General features: G+C 42.2%; 1 protein-coding gene and 1 long non-coding RNA gene across 2 annotated transcripts in view; one reads left to right on the top strand and one right to left on the bottom strand.

Annotated features, from left to right (window-relative positions):
• TNFSF11 (TNF superfamily member 11) overlaps window positions 1–4,885 on the top strand; it is a 32,967-nt gene extending 28,082 nt beyond the window's left edge. The window contains exon 5 of the mRNA XM_047720013.1: window positions 3,327–4,885. Coding sequence (XP_047575969.1) covers window positions 3,327–3,748 — 422 coding nt within the window. The 3' untranslated portion in view covers window positions 3,749–4,885. The remainder of the gene's footprint in view (window positions 1–3,326) is intronic.
• Window positions 4,884–7,906, bottom strand: LOC125094635 (uncharacterized). Its single transcript, XR_007125634.1, has 3 exons — window positions 7,838–7,906; window positions 5,327–5,411; window positions 4,884–4,991 (listed from the first exon to the last, which is right to left on the bottom strand). It is a non-coding gene; the product is annotated as an uncharacterized LOC125094635 (long non-coding RNA).
• Between the last annotated feature and the right edge of the window lie 14,949 nt (window positions 7,907–22,855).

Below are 22,855 nucleotides of genomic sequence, written 5' to 3'. Positions count from 1 at the left end.
GTCAGTGGACATCATTATTATGCTGCCATTTGTTCAACATAAAATATGTACCAGGCATTTCACTGTATTCCTTACCTCTGCTCTTACCATAACCCTGCAAGGTAAGTGATTATCATTCAGATTTGTAGACAAGGAAACCGAGTTCCACATAATTTATCTGCTCAAGATCACAGGGGTGGTAGGTTTAGAAATTGAGTTCCACTCCAGTTGATTCCCAAGTCCATGGTTTTTACACTACAGGCCATCTATATTCCTACCCTGTAGCCAGCTGGCTTTGTCAGAGGGAAAAAAATTCAGAGCCCTTATGTTCTTATTTTCTCATAAGAAGTAAATTCCTGCAGTCTTAATAGAAGGGGCTTGTAGTCTGACGGCCTGGGTATGGGGCCCCATCGCACCACATACTGGCTGTGTGACCTCATACAGATTCCAAGTACCATTTGTGTGTCAGTTTCTTGACGGGGATGGAGATTCACTGGGTGGCCGTGGAGATTCAACGAGGCTAGGTCGGAGCATGCGCACGGGGAGGCTGGCCTCTAGTAAGCACTCCGTGAATGCCACTTGTTACTATTATTTGAGTTTTATTAAATGGTTATGCATGTTCCACTCTGTTCCAAAAACGATTTAAGGCTAGTTTTCTTGGAGTTTAAAAAAAAAAAAAAAAAGACCCAAGTTTTCATAGTGATTTTGCCATCACTCTCATAGTGTGGGTCGCGGAGCCATATTCCCTGACTGCAGACGTGGAAATTGAGAAGCCAGGGACTCGGTTGGTAGCACATTTGCCTCCACCCTCTATCCTGCCCCAGAGATCTGCTTCATAAACAGATTTTTCTCTCTGCACATGTGGATGTGCACCGTCCATTGAAGTGACACTAATTTTCTGAGTGAAAACTGTTTTGCATATTAGCAAATGCAATCAAATTAATACCGATCAGCTGTTTGTGCTATGAACGTACTCTGCATTTATCTTTTCAGTTCATTTTAAATGCATATGATAAATATTACATTACACCGTGTGCCAAAGTCTGTTTGGCAATAGCAAGCTTGTTTTAGTTATAAAGCTCTCTCTTCAGGCACCTAGCATCAAGTCATTGCCAAAAAACAAGGCAAAACTCCCAGTTATTTTCCGACGGTTATTGAGTTTGTGAGTGAAATGAAGTCATGTATGCTCCGTTTAAGAAAATAACGTTTGCTCCTCTGGCTGAGCCAACAGCTCCTCGAGTCCATGTATCTCCCAGTTTCTGGCCAGAACTGCATTCTTCAGAGGAAGGTGGCTTTAATTTTGCATGTTCATTTTTGGCCTCTGTTTTATATTTATTTACACATAAGAAAAAAATCAGAGCCTGCCTTCTATTGACGGTTAGCTTATGGATTTGCAAATCTTCCTGAATAAAATGCATTGGGAAGTATTTTGCAAAGCCAGACTACAAGGCTTTCTTAAGGGGGCGGCTCAGGCTAAAAATTTGGACATGCCTCTTCCCTAGCCCCTAATTACACTGATCATAGGGGATGAGGGGCTGGGGGACAAGGTTGTCAGCATACCTTGTTAGTCATGGAAACGCAGCCTTGCCATATGTGGTCCCTCAACTCGATCACAGTGTATTTTTCTTTCCTTGTCTCCCACTCTTCTCTATTCTTGAGTTTTCACATTCATTCGCACTGATAGCTTTCCTCCCTTTACCTTCTGCATGCCGTGTGCATTACATTCTTTGCTCCAACAGTTTCACTCTCTGACACTACCCTTTCTCCCTTTTCTCAGCTCATCCACATTTAATTGAAGTCCTCCCCATCCTCTGGCTCCTGTGTCCCCGCATTGGGCTCAGTGCTCCTGGTCTCCATTCATTTCTGCAACGCTCACTTAGCTGTTGCCTAATTAAACTTCAACCAAGTGCTGTGGGACACGCAGCAATGAAGATACTATGTTTTCCATTTTATATGCCTATTTCTTATTTTCTCCACTATTAGTGCTAAGTGCCTCGAGGGTATACTGCTTGATAAAATTCTTAATTATGGGTGGAGTGAATCCCCATAGAAACCCCCACACAGATATTTACTGAATGACTGATCAACTAAATGAATTGGTGAATGGATGAGTGGATGAATAAAAATAAAGATGTGTTTAGTAGGGAATATGGACACTCCTTCCAATTGACTAGCTAATAGTGGAAGTGGTATGTGGTCAAGGTTCCTGTCTTTTCTCCTCTCCCCATTTCCTATTCTTTTCTGGCCTGTCCAGTCTGCACCTATTAGCCCTTGGTCTAACACTAACAGATCCAACCCACTGAGAGGGCAGACTTTACCTTAGTCATTCTGCTTCTCTCTGTTAAGAGTCATCATTGGAGATAAACTCTAAGACAAATCATGAGTTGGGAGAAGGACTGAATACAGGAAGAAGGTAAGAAAAGAGAAACATGGGATAGTTTTAGATGGGAAACATCTTGAATTTTGTTTGGTCTGTGAATGGATTAGGTGGCTATTTACCAGCCTGGAGGAATTACTTCACTAGTGTTTGTGGGACTGTGATGAATAATTTTGCAGTCCCCTCTTGATTCACTTGAAACCCTGAGATGATATTTACATTTGGAATGATATTTACATTTGGGGGGGATATTTACACTCTGGATGGTTTCATCTGGATGACCTGAGGTGGGACCTCCAGTGAAAAAGAAAGAAGTGTGCAAAAGTGGGTCGTGGAGGCCGCAGTATCTTTAATGGCTTCTCAGGCTCGCTCTAGTGACCTCCTCTGGACTTCAGGAAGTAAACCGTCCTTGGACAGGATTTGGGAACATTGAATCAAGCAAAGTCTGGAAGTTCTCTTCCTATGGTTGTCTCTTGCTTTTCTGTATCAACTGCCTTCAGCTTATTCTCTGTCTTCAACCTTAAATGATCTTTCTGATTCTGTTGGCTGAATCCTGTATCTATTTCCATTTCAAGTTCTCAGGCTCAGTAACAATCCAACAAGGTCATTCTTGATCCTTCTGGGAAGAACTCTCTTTCCTTTGAATACTCATAGCAATTATCTGCACCTTTATTTTCAAGGTTCATGCCTTTCTTCTTAACTGAACACATACCATACCCATTTGTCATGTACTGTAGGCACCTTTAGGGAAGGAAAACTGAGTTTTTGTCTTTGTACTCTCTCAGGTGCCTAGCAGAGAGCACTAAGCCTATCTTAATGTATTTCTGCCCTTTTAGAAAATAAATTCTGAGAAAGTATTCTCTCTTTGGAACAATAACCGTTATGCTTTTCTTCAGCCTCATGGAATTGTGAGGATGTCCTTCTCATTGAAGGGGGTGGATTTTAAATTGTGTGCCTTTCCTGTCCTCAGGTTCCCACAAAGTGAGTTTGTCCTCCTGGTACCATGACCGAGGTTGGGCCAAGATCTCCAACATGACTTTCAGCAATGGAAAACTAATAGTCAACCAAGATGGCTTCTATTTCCTGTATGCCAACATCTGCTTTCGACATCATGAAACTTCAGGAGACCTCGCCACAGAGTATCTTCAGTTGATGGTGTATGTCACTAAAACCAGCATCAAAATCCCAAGTTCTCATACCCTGATGAAAGGAGGTAGCACCAAATACTGGTCAGGGAACTCCGAATTCCATTTTTATTCCATAAATGTTGGAGGATTTTTTAAGCTACGATCTGGTGAGGAAATAAGCATCGAGGTATCCAACCCTTCACTATTGGATCCAGATCAAGATGCAACATACTTTGGGGCTTTTAAAGTTCTAGATATAGATTGAGTCCCATATTGTGGAGCATTATTCTGTATTTCTTAGGATGTATGGGGAAAAGTTCTAAACAAGCCGAGAAAGATGTATATAGATGTGAGACTACTAAGGGGTATGACCCACAATGGTACAAGGAGACTCTTCCCATGCTTTTGACTCTGTTGTGAGCATGTGTATCTACCACCAATGGGAGACGTTGGAGTAAAGTGTGTTACAGTCCAAAGGCTTTCTTACATAATGGCTTTTACATTTTGTAATGAATTCCTAAAATTATACCAGATTAGAACAATTATGGTTGCCTTTATATGAAACTGCATTTGGGCTATGGGAGGGGGTTAATTCTCTGGATCTAGCCTGTGGTTATGTGCTTCATGTGGGGAGGGGGTCGTCTAATTGCCAACTGATGACCATCTGAAGGGTTAAGTTCCTTTGAATGGTTACATCATGCTGGAACCTTCAATAAATACTTTTTCTAACGAGGAGAGAAAATATATGTATTTTTATATAATATCTAAAGTTATATTTCAGATGTAATGTTTTCTGTGCAAAGTATTGTAAATTATATTTGTGCCATAGTATTTGATTCAAAATATTTAAAAATGTCTTGCTGTTGACATATTTAATGTTTTAAATGTACATACATATTTAACTGGTGCACTTTGTAAATCCCCTGGGGAGAACTTGCAGCTAAGGGGAATAAAAATGTTGTTTGGTAATATCAACTGTATTATACTACTTTACTCTTTTTAACTTAATAGATTTTTCAGATTTGTCAAGTCTGTGCAAAAAAAATTAAAATGGCTGCCTTGAATAATAAGCAGGATGTTGGCCACCAGGTGCCTTTCAAATTTAGAAGCTAATTGACTTTAGAAAGCTGACATTGCCAAAAAGTATACATAATGGGCTACTGGAATCTGTCAAGAGTATTTATATAATTATTGAACAGGTGTTTTTTTCTACAAGTGCTGCAAATTGTAAATTTTGTGTTGGGTTTTTTTTTTTATGGGAAAGTTATCAGTGGCTTACCAGCAAAAAAAAAAAAAAAAAAAATCCCATTTTTAATGTGGTAGGTGATATTTTATACTGTACAGTAAAAACATTGCTTTTGAATGTTAATTTTTTTGGTACAAAAATAAATTTATAAGAAGACCTGCCTTGTGATGTTGTGCTTCTCTTTCATGTCTGTCTTATTCTGTGATCCCATTCTCTCCAATATGCTGTTGTGGCTTCCATCTTTCCAAAGGTTACTGGAGAACTGCAGATTTAATTAAAAATTAGGAAGAGATTCAATTAAATTAATGAACCTCCAAATTTGAAAAATAATTTACAAAGGATATGTACGCAAGAATGGAGCCAGATAGGAAATAAAGGCTTCTTCACTGCAAAAAGAAGAGTTTATGTTATGCATCTTTCTTGAGAAATTTTCGGTGTTGTACATTAGTTCTTAATGTCCTGTGGGACAATTGAACTGTGGGAGCCCTTGAACTTTTGAGAGCTTACCATGGTGAGGAAGCATTAACAATGTACTAGATGCTCAACCTCATGGGAATTTATGTGGGGGAGCTGTCCCAACCCATGCTGGTTACTCACGTGAGGGAGAAAGCAGAAAACAAGCAACTTGCAAAGACACAGGAAGCCATAATTTAAGGCACTTCACATTCGTGGATAAATGTTTCTTGATGGTTGTGAAGAATGGAAGGAGGAAAGAAACAGCAAATGTTAAAGAAGAAATTATATGTTTTAAACAGCAAAGCTATGATTGTAGGACTCAATCATTGTCCAAAATACACCTATTGTTTTAAACCTATAAGTAACTCTGAAGTAGATTGGCACAAAATATGATTGCATGTTCCAATTGCTGAGCCTTGGCTTAAGGAAAAATGAATTTTTATATGCAATCAGAATTTCTCCATTCTCCATTGACACGAAATCTTGTTACATAAAGAACTTAAAAAAAAAAAAAGATCTCATGTGTGTGACACGAAATCTTGTTATATAAAGAAGCTTATTAGCTGTCCTGGCTCCTATAATGTGACTCTGTCATTTCCACAGGTGAATGATATTCATTCATTTTTTCCACATTATTCACTGAACACCAACTATGTGCTAGGCACTGTATCAGGCCCTGGGGATCCTAGGGCACTCTTCCTGACCTTGAAGAGTTTCCATTCTCATGGGGAGGAGCATCCTAAGAGTGTGGTAGGTAAGCTCCAAGGTACATAGAGTATGCTGTGACATCAGAGAGAGCGTCATTGAACCCAGCCTTGGGACTCACAAGAGTTCTAGAAATTAAATTGGGCTGAATATGAGTTGGGTGTAAGGCTCCCAAAGTGGATATAGAGTAGAATATCCATCACTATTTTTCAACTTAGAGGCAACTAACTTGCAATGTCTCAAAGATGAGCTAAAATCCAAAGTCTAGGGGTGGAAAGAACCTAGGATCTTGTGAGACAATATATGGTGGCACAAGCCAGACCTGGGAGTTAACATGGTGGTCTGCCATGCTAAGGGCAACCCTCCATAAAAAACCTTGAAAATTCAGCCTGACTGAATTTTCGTAAGTTAACAACCTGGTAGGTGAGGCATTTTTAGAGCTTTGCCGGAATAATTCTTTGACTTAATGAAATGTTGGTATGAACTGGGCTATGCCTTGAAGGAGTCAACTGTGACAAGTGGATGTGCCGAGAGTATGGAGGTATGGAAAAGGCTTCTTTTCTAGTGATGCTCAAGGCTTTCCAGGATCTGAGTAGAAGGATCGAAAACGCAGGATTCAATACCCGACTTTCCCATTCACACATTACTACACACACACTACTTCTTTTACTTCTCATTCATCCCTTTTCCCACTTCCACTCTTAGGGGTTTTAGTCTTTTTCTTTTTTCTTTTCCTCCCCCCTACCCCCCGCGCCCCGAATCCCCGGCCCTTGTCTCAAGAGGACCATTTTGTTTCTCTGGTGGCCTTTGAGGAAGAAGGAGGCTGCTGCATCTGAGACAGAACCAGATCACGTCAACACTCAGCAACAACTAAGTGAATGTGCGGAGGAGTGACTAGATCATGTCAGGAAACTAACACATACTGGATGCTCTGGCAAATGGAATTGTCTGCTCCTTGTAAACATCCCCTTTCCATCTTCCTACCACATGCCAAATCTAAAGGAAGGAAAGCATGCAAAATTTGAGGTCCTCTGTCTTCCTGAGCTTTTATAAATACATCAGATTCATGCACACTGGCATCTTTCCAAAACACTACATGTGCAGCAATTCCTGCTCGGTAGAGTTTTTTCCCTCCCTCTCCTGCTTCCTTTTGTCTCTTTTGTTTACACCAGGCCATTGTAGAAAAGTACCCAGGGAAAAAAAAAAAAAAGAAAAGAAAAAGAAAAGTTCCCAGGGAAGATGACCCATTTCCCCAGTGACTCTAGTGGAAACCGGAGCCCCTCTTATCCCATTCTGTCTCTCTGTGTCTACTTGTTGATTTGGCTTGGAACGGTGGCATGGGGTTCCACCTGTACATTTTGGGGACACACCTCCGAATCAGCTTGCGGTTGCACATTTAGCCCGTGGAGTCATTCAGGGCATGCCGAGCATGTGCTAGCTTCACTTTTGGCTTTGTGAATCGATTCTCTAACGTCCTTGCTATGAAATTGAAATATGTTTCCCAGAAGCTGCATTTATAAATGCTAATTAGTTATTGATTCACATTATGATGATTTAGGCTCGTGTCATTTTTTACAATAAAAAATTTGTACACAGTGCGTGTTAGATTTTAGCTATAAAACAGAAATCTATCCTTTTGATTAGTAACACTTTTATGATACCTCTACTCTTCTACTCTTGTAATTGAAAAATTCTATTTCCTAATCATTTACTCTCACCTCCTCTCTCCTTTGCTGACTGATTATTTTCTTTTCAGGAGCTTCTTGACCAGTACTCCAGCCATTGTGGTGACAATCTCTTTGATATTATCGAATGTGGACCAGTTATTCATTATTTATATTGCTCCTGCCTTTCAATGATTATAGAGAAATCCTGTAGAATCTTCTGTTTTGAAAATTTGAAGGTGTCCCCTCCTTTTGGCAAAGGAATGAGCTAGAAGTTACTTACTCCATTGGTAGCACCCAGAACTAAGAACCTAGAGATCAGGGCTGGCTTCAGAGACAGTAATTTCTTCTTTAAAAAACAAAAACAAAAAAACAAAAACCAAACATATTTTAAGCTCTCTTATGAGGGTCCTAAAATCATGATATGCCACCATCTTGAGAAGAACCCATTTTTTCCCTTTTTCTATGAATTCTGCACAAGCTTCATTTTCTCAAAGATCTGATCTTAATCATCTTATGTTGGTGGGGCGGCGGAGGTGGGGGATGCCTGGATGGCTCAGTTGGTTAAGCAGCCAACTCCTGATCTTAGCTCAGGTCTCGATCTCAGGGTCGTGAGTTCAAGCCCCACATTGGGCTTCACTTAAAAAAAAAAACTTCTGTTGGTGGGATGAAATCTCCTCATGAAATGTACACATCTTTTGGAAGACAGATTACAAATCTGGGTGTCAGCTAGATCCAGGATTGGAGTTTGAGCTCTGCTGCCTAGTAACCTTGGGCAGGTGGCCCCTATTTGGATTTTGGTTTCCTACCTTGTGAAGCAGAGTCAATCTACCTGCATTGACAGGTTGTGAATATGGCACATGGGAGGGGCTTGACAAATTGGAGCCACTATTATTATCTTCCCATCCCATTTGCTACACCCTAACTCCCCAGAGTCAAGCACATATTTTTATCTTTTTGTCTATATCTGCCATGCACGGTCATATTGAGCAAGGCACTTACATTACATTACACTGAGCAAGACACTCTTATATTATAAGAGAACTAGGATGGATATTAAATTAATTTCCTAGGGCTGGATTTGCAACACTTACACAGACTGAGTGGCTTTAAACAATAGAAATTTGTTCTCTCACAGTTTGGGAGGCTGGATACCTGAAATCAAGGAGTTGATAAGATCATGCTCTTCCCAAAGGTTTTAGGGAAGACTCCTTCCCAAGGATTCTGATGGGTTCAGCAGTCTTGTTCCTTGACTTGTGGGTGCATTATCTGCTTCTATTGTCATATGAACCTACTTACCCACGTGTCTGTGTGTCTCCAAATCATCCTCTCTTCATAAGGATACCAGTCATTGGATCCAGATGGTAACCTAAGACAGTGTGACCTCATCTTACCTTGACGACATGTGCAAATACTCTATTTCCATATAAGGTCACATTCACTGTTTCTGGGTGAACATGAGATTTTAGGCAAAGGTATTCAACCCATACATTATTGAGGGACATAGAGTTCAAGAATGAAATAATATCTGGAAACCAAACCATAGCTAAACTGGAGTAAATGAATGCCATAATAGAAGCATGAGCAATGGTGGTGTTGAATGTATCTAACACAGTGAGGGGTTGTTTCTTTGAAACAGGAAGGAAATCATACTTGGATTCGAGTAAGTATAAAGTGTTTGTGTTGGCTGTTGATTTTCACGAGACCATGTTGGGATTAGAACAGGGTGCTATGTGCCTTCTTACACCTCTCCTCCCTGTGATGTCTGTCTCTCTCTGCTCCCCACCCTGCACCAGAGCATCCTGGCTCTGCTGACAGCCACAACAGGGTTTGCATTTACTTCTTCCTTCCAATGGAAAATACGGTTTTGTTCAGGGATTAGGAATTAAATGGAACATGGAACCAGATAGAGAAAACGTTATTTTCCCAGAGTTTCAGAGCTCAGAGAGAGGCAGCCCAGCTTCATGGAGCCTTGCTCAGGGAAGCATGCAGGGCTGGTGTTTAGTAAGGAGATCTGCCTGCATGCTGGGGGTGGGAGGTGTGTGCAGTGGGCAGTCACATGGGTGATGGCAGGAAGGGCAGCAGGGATGAGAGATCAGAACCATATCCATGACCCTGAATTCTTTGCTAAAGTGACCAACATCCTTTTATTTATTTATTTATTTATTTATTTGACAGACAGATCACATGTAGGCAGAGAAGCAGGCAGAGAGAGAGGAAGGGAAGCAGGCTCCCCGCTGAGCAGGGAGCCCGATGCGGGACTCGATCCCAGGACCCTGGGATCATGACCCAAGCCGAAGGCAGAGGCTTTAACCCACTGAGCCACCCAGGCGTCCCAAGTGACCAGCATCCTTAGGAGTTTGTTTTCATGGCCTTTCTGCTGGGAGCCAGTGGAAAGGCAGCATCTGCCCAAACACAGTGAGATACAGAATGGAGGAGCCTGCAGAAGCAGGAGCAGAGGTAGGCATGGGGCCTCAGTCACGATCTCAGGGTGAAGGTGCTGATACTTGGAGCTGGCATCCTTAAGCCTTCTCTGGGCAGGGAAGCCTGCACTGAGGACACAGAGGTCAGGTTTAAAGTAGTATATTGCTCAACAAAAAACAGGCTCAGATCTATAGAGGCAGAGAACAAACTGATGGTTGCCAGAGGGGAGGCAGATAGGGGATGAGCAAAATGCATGAAAGGGAGTGGGAGACACAGGCTTCCAGCTCTGGAATGAATAAGTTACTAGAATAAGAGGCACAGCATAGGAAATATAGTCAATGATACTGTGATAGTGCCGATAGTGCCGTATAGCGACAGGAGGGAGCTACACTTGTGGTGAGCACAGCAGAACGGTATATATTGGTCAAAGCACTATCTTGTACAGCTGAAACTAAGGTAACATTGTGATATTGTATGCCAAATATATTTTTTTAAAAATGTGAAAAGATTTGTTAAAAAAAATAAAAGATAAATAACTTAGGGGGCACCTGGATGCCTCAGTTGGTTAAGTGTCTGACTCCTGATTTCGGCTCAGGTCATGATCTCAGGGTTGTGAGTTTGAGCCCCGTGCTGGGCTCTGTGCTGGATAGGGAGTCTGCTTGAGATTCTCCCCCCCGCCATCTCTCCCTCTGCCCTACCCCCCGACCCCCGTGTCTCTCACTCTCTAAAAAAATAAAAAATAACTTGGAATCTTCAAAAAAAAGAAAAAGTAGTGTGTTCAAATTTAGAAGGAAAACATCATAGACCCTAATAGGTAAGAAAGACAAGCTTACATATAACTCTAGGGGAAGGACAAATAATGAGTGAGACTTAACAAAAATGCCTAAATGAGGATAAGTCATGAAATAGGGGAGGGGTCTCTAGAGGAGTTTACCTAAACCCCCAAGTTCAGAGAGACATTATCTCTAACAGCGAAAAAGGAGATAACCATAGAGCATCAGCTATACCCTGGGGACAGAGGTAACACCTTCCATTCCCTTCTCTCCTACAAAATTGTCAACACAAGTGGCCCATGATCCAAAAGACAAATCCCATCCAAGTTCAGGCACAGGCCAGTGATGCATGAGGGGTGAGGAGTATCTGGCCCATGGGAATGAAAGTGTAATGCACCCTGGGGTCAGACTCCAAGTCAGTTCAGGGATGTGATTTTAGTGTGTGACCAGGGGCTTATGCAGGGATTCAGCTCTGAAAGAAAACTGGCAGGACCCCCAGAAGAGGGTCAGATCCCAGCTGCCTGGAAGGGGAGGTAGGCAGTGCCAAGACACTGGGAAGCCCTAGGATGGAAAGAAGCCCCAAATGCCCACGTTTCCCAGGCAGCATGGATCTGACAGGCAGATGGGCTCCCTTTGCGGGGAAGAGTCGGGAAGCTGCCATCTTCCCCTAACATCCTGTCAGGGACAGGACGACATGACATGCCATATCGTCCTGTCCCTGACAGTATGAAAGGCCGATATACTGAACTGATGTCCTGTAGGTGCTGTAACAAATTACCACAGACTTGATGGCTTAAAACAACAAAAACTTATTCTTACTTATTTCTGGAATCAGAAATCTAAAATCTAGGGGCAGCTGGGTGATTCAGTCAGTTAAGCATCTGCCTTCAGCTCAGGGCATGATCTCAGGGTCCTGGGATTGAGCCCTGTGTTAGGCTCTTTGCCCAGTGGGGAGCCTGCTTCCCCCTCTCTCTGCCTGATGCCCCTCCTGCTTGTACTCTCTCTTTCACTCTCTCTCTCTCAAATAAATAAATACATAAATAATCTTAAAAAAAAAAAAGAAATCTAAAATCTAGGCACAAGCAGGGCTCTAAGCAAGAATCCTTCCTTGCCTTTTCTAGCCTCTGATGGCTCTGTGAGTTCCTGTTTTCAGAAGACAAGATGAGGAATCAGGACAGTTTCAAAGAAGGAAAATGTTTTCCTGAATGCCTTAAACCCCAGAGGTTCAGAGCTAATTTTTTAAAAGATGACTTGACAACTTGTTCACCTTGGTTTCTGCCCTCAACAGGGGAGTAAACTTGACAGACAGAGACAGGTTAATTGAAATGTTCCCTTAGCATGCAAGCTGCTTGGGCAAAGATGATATCCTTATAAACCACAGGGATGTTTAATAAGTTTTGTGTTTTTGTTTTTTTTTTTTTTTTCCTCCACTGTCAAAAGGAACTCAGAGCTGAATGTTTTTGTTTGTGATATAAGGGCTGGTGATAAAGGCTTTCTTTTAGAATAAAAACTATTGTTTTGAATCCTAGGGATTCTTTTTTTCTAAATATTTATTTATTTAAGAGAGAGGAAGAGCAGTGGGAGGGGCAGAGGGACAGGGAGACAAACAGACTCCTGGCTAAGCAGAGAGCCTGACACGGGGCTTAATCTCATGATTCTGAGATCATAACCTGAGCTGAAATCAAGAGTCAGACACTTAACCGACAGAGCCACCCAGGCACCCCTAGAAATTCTTATTTAAGTCTCAGAGGCCCATAAAAATCCATTTATACAAGTTATAATGGCAACAACATCTCCTAGACTGAAAAGAGGGGTAGGCTTCTGGCCCAACACCATGGATAAAGGGAGGAAAACAGGGAAACATGGCTAGAAAACATTTCTTATTTGTACTTTACAATCAAATCCCTTAGAATTTGTTGTGCATTGTTAATATTAATGTCTATAGCCTTTAAATTATTTTTTAAAAGTCCTATATGACATAATCTTGTTTTTATAGGGGACTTAGAGAGATCTGTGGGATCATTGGTGCACCTGCAAGGAATGAGTCGTTCAAAACCTTGTTTTACTAGGGGCGCCTGGGTGGCTCAGTGGGTTAAGCCGCTGCCTTCGGCTCAGGTCATGATCCCAGGTCCTGGGTTCGAGCCCCACATCGGGCTTTCTGCTCAGCGGGGAGCCTGCTTCCTCCTCTCTCTCTGCCTGCCTCTCTGCTTACTTGTGATTTCTCTCTGTCAAATAAATAAATAAAATCTTTAAAAAAAAAAACCTTGTTTTACTAGATTGTATGTCCCGCACCACAGGGGTTAGACAAATTTATCCCACTTTAAATGAATATTTAAAAACATCTGTTCAAGTTTTGTTTAGGAGAGGAGAATGACGTATGTGACAGGGCAGAGGAGGGGCTGCTGGTGGCAGCATTAAGCCTCCTCTGGGCCATCCTGAACAATTCTGATCTGGCCCAAACTTGCATATCACACTCAGTAACAGGATTCTTCAAGTTCATCACAATCCCTCCCAAATAGCTGATCGTCTCCTTTTTTTTTTTTTTTTTAAAGATTTTATTTATTTATTTGACAGGCAGAGATCACAAGTAGGCAGAGAGGCAGGCAGAGAGAGAGAGAGGAGGAGGAAGCAGGCTCCCTGCGGAGCAGAGAGCCCGATGTGGGGCTCGATCCCAGGACCCTGGGATCATGACCTGAGCTGAAGGCAGAGGCTTTAACCCACTGAGCCACCCAGGTGCCCCTGATCGTCTCCTTTTTGTTAGAAGAACCTGCCCATTGGGGCCAAAATGAGTTCCTTCCTGGCATACAGAGAAGTAAATATATTCTTTCCATCTCTATCTTCTTACATTTCAAATTTCTCCAGCACCTGCCCCTCCAGCCTACCCAATCTGGCTCTGTAAAACACAGCACTGTAGTCTTTAGTCTTCCCACAGTTAATAATGATGGACTGTATTACATCAAATTGTCAAAGATTATCAATAGTCTATTAATGCATTTTCATGCATTTTTCTTTACCTGGATTGATGATTAAGAAATATCTAGATTTGTTTCTTCTCTTTTACAAAATCAATGCCAACGTTCATCTCATGATTAAAAATCACAGATGGGGCCATAGCAAGTCAAGCTTTTTAACACTTCAGGTTTAGCCAGAAGGTTTGAGAACCTCCTATATATTGAGCATTATGCTAGGCTGTCCCCACATATAATCTCTTTAATGCTTTTCCTTGGGAGCTCCTTTTGTTCCTTGTATTTTAGTCACAGAATCTATGACCCAATTTCTCTTATCTCTTATCACCTTTAGACTGCTTCCTAGGTCTTTGTCTTGCCTTCTAAGAGGAGTGTGTGCCTTTCAGTATAAGAATAGTGTGTTCTGTGTGCCTCTATTCTATTCCCAAAGGTGCCTAACAGATGATGGGGGAAAAGAAGAACTCAATACAGGCTTATTGAACACTTGCCTAATGAATTTACCTGTGTCTTCTGTCAAGTGTGAGCACCCACAGCCCAGTATTTGTAATGTAGATCTTATTTTTTACCTCCTTGAATTTTTGTCCCCATTCTCATTGGTGCTACATAAAATTGGGTGAGAGGTAGAAAGGGATATGGAGCCAAAAAAGCCCCTTGTGCATGATGAATTTTCTCAGGTGTAGTGCCTTCCTTATATAGAATCCCAAGGCAGGGAAGTATGACAGGGTGGAAATGTTAGCAAATTTGATGTTGGGAGAATAGAGATCTAGACTTGCCTCTTCAACAATTGTTCCATAACTTAATCTTTCTCTACCTCTTTATTCACAAAATTCAAATAATCATAGCACATCACCTGTTTTGTGTTCTTGAGATCTCAAGTAAAACAGATGTGCAAACATGTCAGGAAGAATAAACTGTAATATGGATTGGATAGGACCATTGTTCTTGAGGTTACTCAGACCAATTACACAATTTGACCTGTTTGGCATCTAGTATCTTCCTTGAAACTACTTTCCTCCTCCAGCTTATGCACACCCCTTTCGGTGCCACCCCCCACACCAACAAGCATGTCTGGGCAAGAATTTAGCGGTCATGGGCTCAGTGCATTCCCTGTTCTCAGTGGTGACACATTAGTCTTTAAATTAATTCTACTTGGATTTGATATTTCAATTTTTTTTCTCCTATTGAACTCCGGTTTCACATTCTAGAGATTGAGTTTATCTCTTCCAACCTTTCCCTTTTCTAAAGTGAAAGAGAAAGGAGGAAGGCAAAAAGAAGTACACCTTAATCACAGTGACAGTGGATCACTTTCTCTTTCTTGCAGGCAAGTAGCAATGAATTAGAGTCTCAGGGCTAAACCCACCTTGCTCTCCCAATCCACTAGGTACTTCTCTGCTTTCTTCACTCCTCTTGGTGGAGTCAATTAGCCTGTGGTGAGCCTAGTGGTGAAAGTGAGAGGAGTCCAAGAAGACAGTGGCCTAGATAATTCTCCTTCATTTTTTGAAAGCAAGTCTTTAAAGACCATCCCTACCTACTGGCCCCTTCCCTTAACCTCAAATCCTCACAGCCCCAAGGGTCTAGCATTTCGTAAAGACTCAATAAAATAGTAAGCAACATTTAAACCAATTTTTAGAAAAATGAAAATATTTAAAGAGGATCTTCCAGAGATATGTGGATATTGTAGAGAGAAAACTCCCCAGTGAAAAGAATGGGTCAGGAGAAGCATTTCAGACAGCGAGGGTTGGTTAGGGAGGAGATATTTTGTGTGTGTGTGTGCCTATGTGTATTTGATGGTTATAACTTCAGATGCTTTTAGCTATAAAGAACAGATAACCTTAACTCAAAGTGGCTTGAACAACCAGGAGATCAGGAAGTTTGTTTCCTTGCATAATAAGATATCCAGCAGTGAATCAGGCTCCAAATCTGCTTCTTATGGTTCCCTCTGATCTGGTCTCCTTTGTGTGTTGACTTCATCCTCTTGGCATTAGCAAAAACGGTCACAGCAGGTCCAGGCGTCAAATTCCAATAAACAATGCTAAGGGAAGAAATAATAAGCATAATTGGCCCAGGCTCTGCCAGCGCCCTTGCGGGGCTCCCAAGGGCACAGAAAGTAAGTTTTCCAATTCCCACAAACCACCTTCTAGACAGAAGTCAGACGAAAGCAGAGAGAGCTATAGGCTTAGCTTATGGAAAACCATATTGTTAAGGATTTTTACGCCACTTTTGTGTGCAGAACTCAAACTGGAAGATTTCTCTGAGCAAACTCCACTGGGCACTATCCACGCACAGCTGTGTGACCTTCACCTGAACCTTTGCCATTCTGCTGACTTGCCTTACAAGTACCACTTTGGGGCTGGGCTTCTCACATGCACACACGTTTCTGAAATCTGAAATCCTCTTTAAATTTTCTGCTCAAGCCAATAAACTGAGGATCCAGTATAAAAGCTTTCCATTCTCGTAACACCAGCCCTATTGAGGACTTGTTCTTCCAAATTGTTTGGCTACTTATGAGATTGGCAGCCACACTGTGTTCCTACAAGACTTAACCACTTTGCATCAACTGCACGACTGGCCCCAATGACTGCAAAAATTGGTCATTAATAGGCTAAGAAACAATTTCAATGCGACAACAGTCAATTTTGGGTCAGCAGGTTCATGTGGCCAAGCCCTTGCCTGTTCTTCCCAAGCAATCTCCACCTCTGTGCTTTTCCCAATCCTCCTCCATGGTGTTGGGCAGGACAATTTTCTAAAACACAGTTACAGTCACATCATTCACTCATCCCAAAGCCTTACATCACTTCTCTGCACCAACGGATTAAGTGCAAAATAGCTACTGGCATTACCCTCTTTTTGATAGTTTTCCTCCTGAAATCTCTGCCCTGTGGCATCTCCACACTGTGTGCCAGTCACACCAAAGCAGCAGCTGTTACTATGCGGAGTACGCATGGGCATCCACACCTCTGCGTGTGTGCCCTGCTCTGGCCAGACATTCCCCCATCCGTGTCTCAGATCTGCTCCTTACGGCGACAGCTCTGAAGTTTTCTTTATTCTCATGGCCATCAATCCGTCAGCCCCTTTCCTGGGCCCCTGTGGGACTTTCAGGGACTCAAAGCCTGAACTGTAGTTATTTATGTACCTGTGTGTTCCCCTCACGACTATAGCGACTGTTGGGTCTTATTCACCATTGTGGGCATGGGACTCAGCACAGTGACCAGCGATAAGGAGCTGCCCCAAAAATATTTAATAAGAAAAAGAAGGAAGGAGGACGGGAGGAAGGGAAAGAGAATGAAGGAATCTTCATTCATGTCAAGTCAACATGCTCTCCTAGATCCTAGTACTCTGTATCTTCCTCTCAAGTCTTATCTTTGGCAGAGAGTAAAAATTAAGGCTAAAGGTACTGAGGGTCCCCTGGGAGACTCAGTTGGTTAAGGGTCTGAGTCTTGGTTTCAGCTCAGGTCATGATCTCAGGGTCATGAGATTGAGCCCCTCATAGGGCTCCCCACTCACCAGGGAGTCTGCTTAGGATTCTCTCTCTCCCTCTCCCTCTGCTCCTTCTCCTGTTCATGCTCTTTCTCTCTCTAAAATAATAAATAAATAAAATCTTTAAAAAAAAAGTCTAAAGGTAATGAGACAACCCAAAAGGCAGCATCTGGAGGGTATCTAGCTGTCCCAGGCAGCTCTTCCAAAGCCAGCCTAAAGACAAGCAACAGCCTTCTCTTCTCTGTGGAACAGAGGCTTCTTACTCAGTAATTGTTTTATTGAGAATCTCTTCTCAGGCGCCAAGGGTCACTGATATTTTTAAAAGATGAACTAGACCCAGTCCTCGGTAGTCTCGTCAAGTTCAGTTATCTCAGTCTTCTCCTCTGAATCTCTCAGATGCCAGATTCTTTCCTCACATCATTAACTCCCTCTGCTTGTTAGCTCTCAGTTGTTTCTGAACTCCGGATGTCACTGCTCAAGGTCTGGAGAACGCCCCTATTTTCACACCACGCTGAACCTGAATACAGAAGTCAAATGATCAGCCCCTTGTTAGTGTTCTTTTTGTTTATCCTCCCAAGTCTTCTTCTTCAAGTGTTCTCTCTCTCTCCGCCCTTTCTCAGATGCCAGTTGTAGGTTTATTAGACCTTTTTACTGGTCCCAAAGGCACTCCCATGCTCTTCGGTACTTTCCCATCCTTTCTGGTCCCACACGTCAGTCTGGATGTTTCCTCCTGACCTGTTGCCTAGCTCGCTAATCCTAGCCCCCACAGCATCCTACCTGTAGCTCACCCCTTTAATACACACATTTCAGTGATTTACTTTTTAGTTCAAGAATTTTTATGTGATTCCTTTTCATAAGTTCTAGTTTTTTGGCTGAACTTCTCCCCTCTCCTCTCCCCATCATCTACTTTTTACACTGCTTAATCTGTGTTTGATAACTTCAAAATCGACACCGCTGTTCTGGTTATCACTGCTGCATAACAACCCACCCCCCAAAAAAGTAGTTGCACAAAGCATCCCCTTGGCTGGAATCATTTAGAAATATCTTCACTCGTGTCTGGCAATGGACGCTGGCTGTTGGCTAGAGCATCTTCAAATACTTTCTCAAAATGGCCTAGGCTTCCTGATGGTATGGCCATCCCAAGGCGTTACACTTCTTACATGGTATCGCTTTAGATGTTAAGCAGAGATCCAGGGTGGGCGGGGGGGGAAGAGTGTGGGGAGAGCAAGCAGAAGGTTACTGCGTCAAAGTGAAATTTCAGCATCTGAAATGCCAGTGTTTAAACGTGGTAAGGACATATGGGAACTCATCCACCCCCGCCAAGCTGCAAAATAGCAGAAGATTGTATTATAATGATAATTACATATTATGATACCGTGATAATTAACATGTTTGAGAGATTTGTTGAGTGCCATCAAGTCTAACGTTTCTTCAAAATATCTACTATCATTACCCTCACCTTATAGATGGGAAAACTGAGGCCGGAGAGGTTCAGCAGCTTGGCCAAGGGCACCCAGCAAGTGGCAGAGCCTGAATTCAAACCCAGGCGGTTATACGCCAGAGGCCACTCCTCAAAACTCTTATGTACAACACAATGGCCAGATGTACACGGTCTCCCATTTTCTGTGCATATCCTGGCTAAACGCCAATGGCAGAAGTTAATGAGAGCAAAATGCAATCATTATGTTTAGACAGGAGAGGTCGGGTGGAAGCCAAGCTTCAGCATCATTTATCAACATCGAGGGCCTCAGCAGATGTTGCAGTGGGAAGAGGCTGGGTTTGAATTTGGATTACTCACAAGATCTGGTTTAGGTCTAGGCTCCATCTTTGCTTCTGCGTGAGCCTCAACACACCATTTAACGTCTAGGTGCAGTTTTTGCATTCTAAAATGAAGATCCTAGCACTTTAACTGAATGACGGACTTAACCTTCAGGGCTGTGGGGTTGGAGGGATAGAGAGTGAGTGAGCAGACGGGCCCGTCACTGCTGGGACAGACGAGAGAGGTGGCAGCAACCAGAGGAAGACAACATTCAGACCAGACCCCTCTGACCATGGACAATACCAAAATAGGAAATTTAGTGACTTGTATGTGAGAAGGGTGCGAGAGCCACAAGAACCTCCCACACAGGGGCCAAGGACAAAATGACAATGGGGCAAGTTAACCTGTTCTTCCCCTTCCAGGTGCTCACTCGGGGTGGAGGCCAAGGTCCAAAAGTGGGCTTCCCTTCCCCTCCCAATCCACCCCTCCTTCCACTACCTGGTCCTCAGGGTGGGGGTTGCAGCAGTGTCCAGTGGAGAGCGGGAGAGGATGAGGCAGCCAGAAGCGACAGGAGAGGGGAGGCAGAGCCAGGTGGGACCCTGGGTCAGCGGACACTCCGGGCTCCAGCGCTGGCTCCGATGATCCATCAACCGTCAGCTGTAAAACAAAATAATTAAAAGATACAATTACTAAGACTTTACAGTCTGTGCCGGCAGAGCCTTGATCACCAAGCCCAGGCAGGCTGGGGGCAGGGCCCCATAAGACCATGCTGCTCTCGGGAGCCCTGCAAGGCTGGCTTGGCTGCTGGGAGTGGGCTTGGTGCAGCCCCCGACCTGTTCTAAAGCAACATTCAAGCCAAGTCTCAGTGTACAAACAACGTTGATTAGGTTGCCAGCCTCCCAGCTTCTGTTCAGCCTCCTTGTCCCTCCCTTTGTAGGGAGACCTGGATAGTCTTTCCATGCATTGCTTTTTGCTGACCACTACCCTTTTGGGAGGAAGTGTTTGGCTCTGATGTTCTAGGGCTGAAGGCATTATGCTAAATGAAAATCAACACTAATAAATCCTGCCTTAGGCACTGGGGTCACACGCTGGCTTTAGGGAGCCATTTACATCTGTCTGTTTTTTCTACCGAGGGTTGCAGTGGCAAAGTAACATTATTCAGGTGCCACTGTGTTTGATGTGCAGTTTATTAGACACAGGATTGCTGAAAAACATTAGCCTCTAGTCAGCTCTAACTCCGTGCTGCCATCCAGCTGTTGGTAACTTCCCCTTCAGGGAGTGCCTCGTTTAGACAGGTCCATTTTTTAATAAAAAAACATTTTTAGTCCTGATTCATTGTTAAAAATGGCTCCTCAAAATAAATTTCCATAGAAGTGGGTTGCATTTTTCCAGTTATAAGAAGAAACTTGTGTTTGACTGTAGGTGCAGCAAATGACACATAATATAGTTTAGAAGCACAGACACATTGCATCTTGCATGAAACTACGTGGTTACCTTTAATAGAACTGTGAGCTTCCACAGTTTAAATTCTGTAAATATTGCCTAAGAGTAATTTCTTATGCATTGTATATTTTATCTAAAATTACAAAGTTGGCTCTGAGCTATATTATTTAAATTCTTAATTAATAGAACTGGGGAGGTTCATTTTATTTTTTTCTTTGTTGATATTATTAACATAGAACATATGTAAGCTTTAGGTGCACAATATGATGATTTCATACAGATGCATATTGTGATTTGATTACTAAGACTATTTTAATTAATAAAATTACTTGGATAATTCAAATATGTTTTAAAAATTACACATTCAAGGGGTGCCTGGGTGGCTCAGTCAGTTGAGTGACCAACTCTTGGTTTTGGCTCAGGTCATGATCTCAGCATCCTGGGATGTAGCCCTGCCTTGGGTTCTGTGCTCAGCATGGAGTCTGCTGGATATTATCTCCCTCTCCCTGTGTTCCCCCCACCCACACCCCCAACCAGCTCATGCTCTCTCTGTCTCTTTCTAAAATAAAAATAAATAAAATCTTTTTAAAAATATTATAAAAAAAATTACTCCATCAAAATACATAAAGTTCTTTAAAAAGTCAATATCCTTTGACAGAGAAATTCTAGCCTGGAATAATCAAAAGGGAAGACAAACATACATGTAAAAAAGATGGTTACCAAAGAATCATTATTTACAAAAAGAAAAGAAAAGAAAAAAAAAAGAATCGTTATTTACAACTGCAAAACACAGAAAATAACTTAGTTATCCAACAGAAGAATGATTACACAAATGATGGTATTAGAAAAACAATATAGTCTCAAGGTTAGGAATAGGCTTTGGAGTCAACTAGATCTGAGTGTGAAATGGGGCTGGCTTGCTAATTTTGTGACCTGGAGTAATCAGTTTTCTCATCGAATGTATTATTTAGCTATTGCTAAATAAAAAACTGCCCCAAAACTCAGTAGCTTAAAACAGCACTCATTAATTATCATAGCTCCCATGAGCGCAGGTTGGCTGGGGTTGGCCCTGTGGAGAGCAGAGTGGGGGTGGACTGGGCTGGGTGCCTCTGCTCCTCCCTGCAGGTCCGTGTGCCCAGTGGTGGCCCTGCTCCAGGAGTCTCTCATTCTTCTTGCTTATCCTAGTGGGACAGACAAGCGCGTACTTTATGTGGTGATAGAAGAGTCCCAAGAGGGAAACATGAGAACTCGTAAGACAAGGTTGCACTGTAATTTCCGCCTCACTCTTTTGTCTAAAGCAAATCACACTGACCAAATCTCAAGTCAAGATGTAAAAAAAATACCACACAGTTAAGATTAGGATTCCATAGCAGGGATTCTCAACCTTTGCACTACTGACCTTTTGGACTAGATAGTTCTTTCTTAGGAGGGGCTGGCCTATGAATTGTTAGATGTTGAGCAGCGAGCATCCCTGGCCTCTACAACCTAGATGTTAGCAACTCATCCGTAACTGTGACAGCTGAAAATGTCTCCAGACTTTGCCAAATGTTTCCTAGGGGGCAAAATTGGTCCCTGGTTGAGAACCACTACTCTATAGGGAGGAATGAAGAGTTGGGTACAGTAATTAAGTCTGTCATTTTGAGGGTTATAATACTGCTGACCTTATTTGATTTTTCAAATGATTAGGTTTTTCAGTCATTAGGTTCAATTGCTGCTACTCTCCTAAGTACTTAAAAACACAACTTCTGATCATCTATAGCCGTATGATGTGGTCATTGAAAGATTTTTGAAGGATTTCTAATATCATGAAAAAATGTTTAAAAGTTTTTAAGTAAAAAAGAAAGGATCTAAAACGATATAAGCATTGAGAAAATAAGTGTGTGGGGGTGCCTGGGTGGCTCCGTTGTTAAGTGTCTACCTTCCGCTGAGGTGATGATCTCAGGGTCCGGGGATCCAGCCCCACATCGGGCTTCCTGCTCAGCAGGAAGTCTGCTTCTCCCTTTCCCACTCCCCTTGCTTGTACTCCCTTTCTCACTGTGTCTTTCTCTGTCAAATAAATAAATAAAATCTTAAAAAAAAAAGAAAGAAAAGAAGTGTGTAAATAATATGAATATGAATGTAAGTATAAATACTCAGGAAGAAGAACAGTTGGACAATAAACCATTAAAAGGTGATTTTCCTATTGTGGTGTAATTTGGAGTGATTTCTCATGTTCTTTATATTTTTCTGGTTTTTTTTCCACCTAAATTTCTCATAGTGAGATTGTATTTATTTTTTAAATCAGAGAAAAAGTTTGCACACAGACATACACAACATAAATTTATTTAAGATTCTCCAACCTGACTCTTCTCTCCTCCCAAAACATTTCCTTTGAAGAAGAAGAGCCCTTCAAAAAATCACCCTATTTGGCTTGGTCTTTCAGAGAAAGTATTATACATAGATGGTCAGTAAATATGTGT

Source organism: Lutra lutra, chromosome 3, assembly GCF_902655055.1.
Source record: "Lutra lutra chromosome 3, mLutLut1.2, whole genome shotgun sequence".
In the NCBI taxonomy this organism is placed as follows: domain Eukaryota; kingdom Metazoa; phylum Chordata; class Mammalia; order Carnivora; family Mustelidae; genus Lutra; species Lutra lutra.
This window is presented reverse-complemented; position numbering and strand designations above follow the sequence as displayed.